Source organism: Bubalus bubalis, chromosome 9 (genome assembly GCF_019923935.1).
Source record: "Bubalus bubalis isolate 160015118507 breed Murrah chromosome 9, NDDB_SH_1, whole genome shotgun sequence".
Taxonomy (NCBI): domain Eukaryota; kingdom Metazoa; phylum Chordata; class Mammalia; order Artiodactyla; family Bovidae; genus Bubalus; species Bubalus bubalis.
The window spans coordinates 52,610,479-52,618,667 of record NC_059165.1 but is presented as its reverse complement, the minus strand read 5'-3'; the positions used below and the strand labels follow the sequence as shown (position 1 = coordinate 52,618,667).

Genomic DNA, 8,189 nt, shown 5'->3' with positions numbered 1-8,189 from the left:
TGTGAGAAGGAGCTGAACACCCCAGCATCTGAAAGGGAAGCCCTGGGCATCCCAGCACCAATCTTTTACGTCTGAATGTCCTACCCAGGCCTCTGCAATTAACTTGATTCCCTTAGTGTCTTCTCCTAACTCTCAATTCAAATTTTGTGATCTCCTGGAAGGGAATCTAATTGGCGAAGCCTAGGTCAGGTTACCATCCTTAAAATGATGGGAAAAGTTGTTTAGTCACTAAGCTGTGTCCCAGCTGTTTTGGGCCCCATTCTTTTGAGGAATCACTGGGAGCAGCCAATTCTAGAGGGGCGTATCTGGTCTTTGCTAGAAGCAGAATCTCCTAATGTCAGGGCTAGCACAAGTAGGGAGTATTCAGTCACAGAAAAGATGGAATTATATGGTTGAGCATTCTTGCTGGATTTCAGGCTGAATCAAATTAATTTTGTAACTAACTACATTATCCTACGGAGAAGGCAATGGCACCCACTCCAGTACTCCTGCCTGGAAAATCCCATGGGCAGAGGAGCCTGGTAGGCTGCAGTCCATGGGGTCGCTAAGAGTCGGACATGACTGAGCGACTTCACTTTCACTTTTCACTTTCATGCATTGGAGAAGGACATGGCAACCCACTCCAGTGTTGTTGCCTGGAGAATCCCAGGGACGGGGGAGCCTGGTGGGCTGCCGTCTATGGGGTCGCACAGAGTTGGACACGACTGAATCGACTGAGCATGCATGCATACACATTATCCTATGTCAGAGTTTAGAGGTCAGATTTCAGAAAAGTAACTTACAGGGGCTCAGTAGGATTTTACACAGTAAGGTTTTGTGTATAATAATGACGGTGAAGCATTAAATATTCACCTTGCCTCTAATGATCATCCATGGGCTTCCCTGATGGCTCAATGGTAAAGAATTCACCAGCCAATGGGAAGATCCATTAAGGAAGGAAATGACAACCCACTCCAATATTTTTGCCTGGAAATCTCATGGACAGAGGAGCCTGGTGGGCTATACTCTGCAGGGTCGACAAAGAGTCAGACAGAATTTACCAACTAAACAACAATAATGATCATCCATTCATCCACTCAATCATCCACCCATCTCCCTACACACTCAACTAATGGTCATCCGTTCTTCCATCCCTCTGTATCCATTTGCTTAGGCTATTTTTATTGAATCCTTATTATCTGCTGCATTCTGTGCTAAACACTGGAAAGAGATATGAATAAGATATAATTCCTGCATTCACTGACAGCCCCCTTCTCAGAGATTGCATAATCTTGTGGTTAAAATGGCTCTGCAAACAAGCAACTATTCTCAATGTTCCTAATTTCTCTAGTCCTCAGGGATACCGTACCCTTTAATGGTCAGTTAACCAAAGTCCACATCCTGTTTGTCCGCAGAACTGGCCTCTGAGCGGATTCCCATCTTTAAGTGTTTTCCAGGGCTCTCCAAGGAATACTTCGCTGTACCACAAACCCATCTTGCTTGTTGCTTTTCACTTTACCCATCTTCCTCCTAATGATCTGTTGCTCTTCATATCATAATCAACTGGCTTCTCCTGGCTAGCTCCTTCCTTTTCCCCCAGAGAGCTGCCTGTGTAGGCTCCTCTGTTAACAGACCTCCAAATGTAGCCAAGAACAAGACATCACCTTAATTATGTTTTTTCAAGTTTTAGAGATAACAGCAATTTGTGAGTAACTTCTTGCCATGCCTTCCCTGCTCCGTAGGATCTGTCTACCTTCCTCCCCATCCTTGTACTATGCCATTCTTGACCTCACTCAAAACCCTCAAGATGCATAGGCCCTGCTAGTGTCTGGCCCTTGCTCTTCCATTTTCTGGAATGTTCTCCTCTTGGACCTTCACTTAGGGGGCTTCCTCCCCTGTTTATACCCCAAATGCCTCCTAATCAAAGGTGAGGTACCCTCTTTCTCAGCCCGTTTTTACTCCTTTATGACCTTCTGCTTGTGTGCTTAGTCGCTCAGTCGTGTCCTGCTCTTGCGACCACATGGACTCCTGGGGAGAAGGAGGCCAGACTCCTCTGTCCATGGGATTCTCCAGGCAAGAATACTGGAGTGGGTTGCCATGCCCTCCTCCACGGGATCCTCTCAACCCATGGATTGAACCCATAGTTTATAAACATTTTATTTATGCTTATTTGTGTGTCTTTTTCTGTCCCACTAAAATAAGACTTCTCCTGTGCAAAGACCAGGTGTCGGTCTTACCCACATTGTCTTCATGGTAGCCCAAGAGTGCATGTACTATAGTAGAGGCTCAACCAGTGTTTGATCAACACATTAAAAGAACAAAAACCTAAAACTGAACCGTGAAGACTGGTCATTGCTGTTCTTAGAATTACAAGGTCAAGCTCCATCCACAGGACATCTTCCTGTGATCCCCTCTTGTCCTAGACCTAACCTGTGCCCAGCCACCAGGTCGCAGGGACAAACTCCCACATCTCCCATGGGAAAGGGTATGAGCCACTCACCCACAGTACAGAACCTCTGACATTTCCTAATGCCAAGGAGAAGAAAAAGCAATTTCTTCTTTTTCCCAGGTATCATGTCAATCTCAGAATCATTTGCTAAGAGGTGGCTTTGCTCATGATAAAGAGAGGCCTTTACATTGTTAATCAAAGTTTACATTCTCTTTACAGTATTTTTGCTTGTCTTGTTTCTAACCTTTTTATTATGGTAAAACATGTATAGCATAATTTTCCATTTTAACTATTACAGTTTATTAAGTTCATTTGCAATATTGTGTACCCACTACCACTGTCTATCCAAAATTTTTCAGTACTCCCCAAACCACTGGTCTTTCTTTGTTTCAGCAATGTTTGTACTTATCAGAGTATAAATCTTTCACCTTCTTGGTTAAAATTATTCCTAGGTCTTTTATGCTTTTGGAGACATAGAATTTTTTCTTAATTTCTTCCTAGATGTTTAATTACTGGTGTGTAGAAACACAAGTGATTTTTCTGTATTAATTTTTACACTGCAACTGAACTCATTTATGAGCTCTAGTAGCTTCTTGATGGATTCTCTCTAGTTTTCTGTGTTAATATATAGGATTATGTCATTTGTATATTGAGATACTTTTAGTTCTTCCTTTCCAGTTTGGATTCCTTTATTGTTTTTTCCTGTCTGGTTGCTCTGGTTAGAAGTTCCAATACAATGTTGAATAGCAATAGTGAAAGCAGGTATCTTTGTTCTTTTTCTGATCTTAAGAGGAAAGACTTTAGCCTTTTACCATTGAGTATTATGCTATCTGTGGGGTTTTTGTCAATGCCTTTACTCATGGTGAGGAAGTTCGGTTCTATTCCTAGTTTTCTGAGTGTTTTTATCATGAAGGGTTTTGATTTTTTTCAAATGCCTTTTCTGGGTCAGTTGAGACATCGTGTGTGTGTGTGTGTGTGTGGTATGTGTTTTCAATTACTGTGAGGTATTACATTGACTGCATTTTTTATGTTAAACCATTTTTGCACTCCAGCAGTAAATCATACTTGGTCACAATGTGTAATTTTTTAATATGTTATTGGACTATTTGCTGTATATATTGGACTATTTGCTGTTTAAGATTTTGCTTCTATGTTCACAGGGGATATTAGTTTGTCATTTTTTCCCTAATAATGTCTTTCTTTTTGTATCAGAGTGATGCTGGCCTCACAGAATGTTAGAAAACCTTTCCTCTTCTTGTATTTTTGGAAGAATTTGAGAAAGATTGGTGTTAATTCTTTAAGTATTTAGAATTTACCTTTGAAACCATCCTAGTCTTGGACTTTTCTTTGTTGTAAAGTTTTTGATTATTCTCACTTGTAGATTACTCTTGTGAAATATCTGCTGAAATTTTATTTCTTCCTGAGTCAGATTAGGTAATTTGTATTTCTAAGAATTTGCTCATTTCATCTAGATGTTCTAATTTGTAGTGTACAGTTATTCACAGTATTCTTATTTCTGTAAGGTTAGAAGCAATGTCTCCACTTTCATTTATGATTTTAGTTATGTGCATTTTTTCTCTTTTTTTCCTTTATCATTGGGACTAAACATTTCTCAGTTTTGATATCTTTTCAAAGAACCAGCTTTCAATATTATTGATTTTATTGTCTTTCTATTCTCTCTTTCATTTATCTCTGCTCTAATCTTTATTGTTTCCATCTTTCTGCTAACTTTGGGTTCAGTTTGCTCTTCTTTTTCTAGTTCCTCAAGGTATAAAGTTAGGTTGTTGATTTATTTCTTCTGCATCCCATACTTTTTGGCATGTTGTATTTTTGTTTTCATTCATCTCAAAGTATTTCCTAATTCTTATGGTTTATTTTTTGACACACAGGTTGCTTAAGAATGTGTTGTTTAATTTCCACATATTTGTGGATTTTTCAGTTTTCCTTCTATTATTGATTTCTAGCTTCACTTCATTATGGCTAGGGAAAATTTTGTATGATGTTTATCTTTTTAAATTTATTGAGATCTGTCTTGTAGCCTAATATGTAGTTTCCTTAGACTCTTTGAACATATTTATGGGCTCAGTCATTCAGTCGTGTCCAGCTCTTTGCAGCCCCATGGACTGTAGCCTGCCAGGCTCCTCTGTCCATGGGATTTTCTGGGAAAGACTACTGAAGTGGATTGCCATTTCCTACTTCAGTGGGTCTTCCAGACCCAGGGATCAAACCCATGTGTCTTCCATCTCCTGTATTGGCAGGCAGATTCTTTACCACCAGCGCCACCTGGGAAGCCCAAGCATATTTAACAGAGTTGTTTTAAAGTCTGTCAAGTAAGTCCAGTGTTTGGTCTTCCTCAGGGATGACTTATGTCAATTTATTTGGTTTCTTTGAGTGGGTCATACTTACCCGTTTCTTTTTATACATTGTGCTTTATTGTCGAAAAATGGCATTTGAAAATTATAATGTGATAACTCCAGAAATCGGACTCTCTCCTCCCTCCTCTAGGATTTGCTGGGTTTTGATTGTTGAAGGCTACACTTGTACTTCTGAGTGACTTTTACAAACTGTTTTTGCAAAGACTATCCCTTGTCATGCATCATCACTGCAGTCTTCCTTATTTTGGCTTGTGTTCAGCTAACATTTTGATAGAGATTTCCTTAAACAGCAGGACCATTTTTAAGTTTCTTTTTTCTTGATTTGGCATTTGGTCTCTGTAAACCTTTGATTGCTTTCCAGAGTTTTGACAGTGTGGGCCCTGACAGTTTCTGCTATTTTTTTTGTTTTTTTTCTGCTGAGGGGTGGCAGTTTGGAGCTGCCTGTGCCACCATTTGACTCTACTTTCTCCTAATGTTACAGCATCAGTTTGAAAACAAAAAGGATTGTGCTTCAAAACAACGAGCAGTCTTCCCTCATAGAAAGATAAGAAAGGTGATCAATCTCAAAGTAGCACTTTATTCTACTCAAGGATTTTAAAATGTGAGGACCAATCTTAGCAGCTCACTATATTATCATCATGCTAGTTTATTCATCCATCTGAATCTCGGGGTGTGGCAGGGCATTGGAATTTTTTAAAGTTACTTGGGTGATTCGGGTATGCAGTCAAGGTTACAACCTACAGTTGTAGAATTAGGCTGATTAGTGTAAAAGCACTATTGTTTTCCTTTTCTCCCTGTGTCTCAGTTTCATCATGTGTAAAATGGAGTTTTAGTATTGGTACCTACGTCATAGACTGTTCTGAGTCAATTAGCACATATCTGCCAAAATGGTAGCCACTGTTAAAGAAGATGTGGTACATATACACAATGGAATATTACTCAGCCATTAAAAAGAATGAAGTAATGCCATTTACAGCAACATGGATGGACCTGGAGATGATCATACTAAGTGAAGTAAGTTAGAGAAGAATAAATATCAAATAATACCACTTACATGTGGAATCTAAAAAAAAAATGATACAAATGAACTTATTTACAAAATAGAGATAGACTCACAGACCTAGAAAACAAACTTATGGTTACCAAAGGGGAAAGGTAAGGGGATGGGAGTTTAGGACTGATATGTACATACTACTATGTTTAAAATAGATAACTAACAAGGATCTACTATATAGGGAACTCTGCTCAATATTCTGTAATAACCTAAATGGGAAAAGAGCTTGAAAAAAGAATAGCTGTATGTATACATGTATAACTGAATCACTTTGTCATATACCTGAAACTAACACATTGTAAATCAACTAGAGTCCAATATAAAATAAAAATTTTAAAAAAAGAAACAAAAAAATTAAAAGTGCTAACCCTAAAAAAAAAAAAGTTAGCTGTTGTTATGTTTCATTTTTCCACTCTGCTTCCTGACTTCTCACTTCATTCTCTTCCATGGCTCATGGTATATGCCTCTGCTCATGCTCATGGTAGACGCTCTACTGTTTCTTTGCTTCATGGATGGTCTCCACTGACCCTCTCTGCTCACCAACCTCTTTAAAATAAAGATGCAAAAAGACTGATGCACGCCAGTCTGTCTGCCATGGAAGCTCATGACCTAAATCCTCTTTTTCTGCCTCCAGAGATTTCCACCTGCTCTAAACCCTTCAGATATTTCTGATGCCATTTGTACTTACACTAGTCTAATCACTGTTTGCTCTCTCATCCCTAAGAAGCGCATCCCAAGATTTTTAACCAGCAGTTTTCTTCCCAGTCACCTAAGACCCATTCATTCCTCCATTCTGGTTGCTCCCCACTCCTTTCCCTCACACTCTTTCTGGTTTATCCTTTTGACTTGTCCATGTAGCTGCCCTTCTTAAGTTTTTCCAGTTAAAGCTGAGGAAAGAGAACATGTTGCACATGAGCCCTTAGGGCCAGGGTTGGGACTCAAGACATCTGCAATGCTGTATCACAAATTCATCTCTGAGTGTGCATTTCACATATTTTTTAAAAGAAAGCAGAGATATATGACAGAGAAAAAAATGAGTAAATTTCTACATTTTATTTGATTATAATCTTGATTTTTAATGTTAAATTATTTTAAAATGTTAACACTTTAAATATTCTTCATGTTAAATTTTGTATAACTTTTGCTTATATATTTACTTATGTTTATATTGTACATATATTGTCTGTAAAATGTAAATACATAAATGTAGAAACATGTATGTGTATAAATATATGTATAAAGTATTATATAAATATGTTAAACATTTATTTATATACTTTGATATAATATTTTAATGTTAAAATTTTTTTTCCCAAATCTTACTCCAAGGAGCTCTATCAGATCACAGGGATTCCCCATGACTGATACTGGAAACCCTCAGGGTCACAAATCCCCCAGTTTGAGGATAAGAGGGAGGTGTAAGAGAGTCTTCTTTCTCTCCTTTCTTTTGCTTCCTTTGGCACTTCTCTGAAATTTCCTCTCCTTTTTTTTTTTTTTTGAAAGCATATAATTTATTTTTGATTAGGATATAGGTGCTTTACAATGTTGTTAGTTTCTGCTGTATATATGGATAGATTGAAGATGTTGTACATATACACGATGGAATATTACTCAGCCATAAAAAGCAATGAAACTGAGTCATTTGTAGAGACATGGATGGACTTAGAGTCAAACAGAGTGAAGCAAGTCAGAAAGGGAAAAACATATATTGTATATTAATGCATATATGTGAGCTACTCTCCTTTTTACAGTTTATTCTTCTAACAATTAAATATTTGTTCAGGAAAGAAAAAAAAAAAAAAACTCCCGTACTTGAGGACTTAGTATTTTCTAATTCTTAGATTTAAAAACAAAAATATTTTTTCCTTTGAGAAGAACACTTTTCATCAGAAGTTTTTTGGAAGGATTTTATTACAGACTTGAACCCACCTGTCTTGAAGCCATGGTTTCTTGTGCTAAAAGGCTGAAAGACACCAAGCTCATAAACCGTAACCCAGGTCTTCTTGTCCTTGCTGCCTCTTTGTGGGGAGCAGAGAGTTGCTGTATTTTATTCTCTTTCTTTCCTATTTGCTCCTCTGTTAATCTGATTGTGGTCTCATTCTGGCTACATATTTTCAGATAGCATCCATTTTGAGGACACATTGGTCTTCATTGATTTGGGCCACTCAATTAAACAGACGCTCAATAAGTTATTGGCTATTTGAGACTCTCCATTCGTCTGCTAACTATGTCTCTATTTTTTTCCCCAATATTCACCTGGAAGACATGCCTTCTTCAAGAGCACCTTGAATCTGTCCAAAAGGAGTTCATAATTTTCAACAGAGAAAAGTAA

At 38.0% G+C, this 8,189-nt stretch overlaps 1 protein-coding gene across 1 annotated transcript in view; it reads left to right on the top strand.

Annotated features, from left to right (window-relative positions):
• STK32A (serine/threonine kinase 32A) overlaps positions 1 to 8,189 on the top strand; it is a 133,946-nt gene that overhangs the window by 124,179 nt on the left and 1,578 nt on the right. Inside the window, exon 12 of the mRNA XM_006069396.4 lies at positions 8,121 to 8,185. Within this exon, the coding sequence (XP_006069458.1) occupies positions 8,121 to 8,185 (65 nt within the window). The remainder of the gene's footprint in view (positions 1 to 8,120; positions 8,186 to 8,189) is intronic.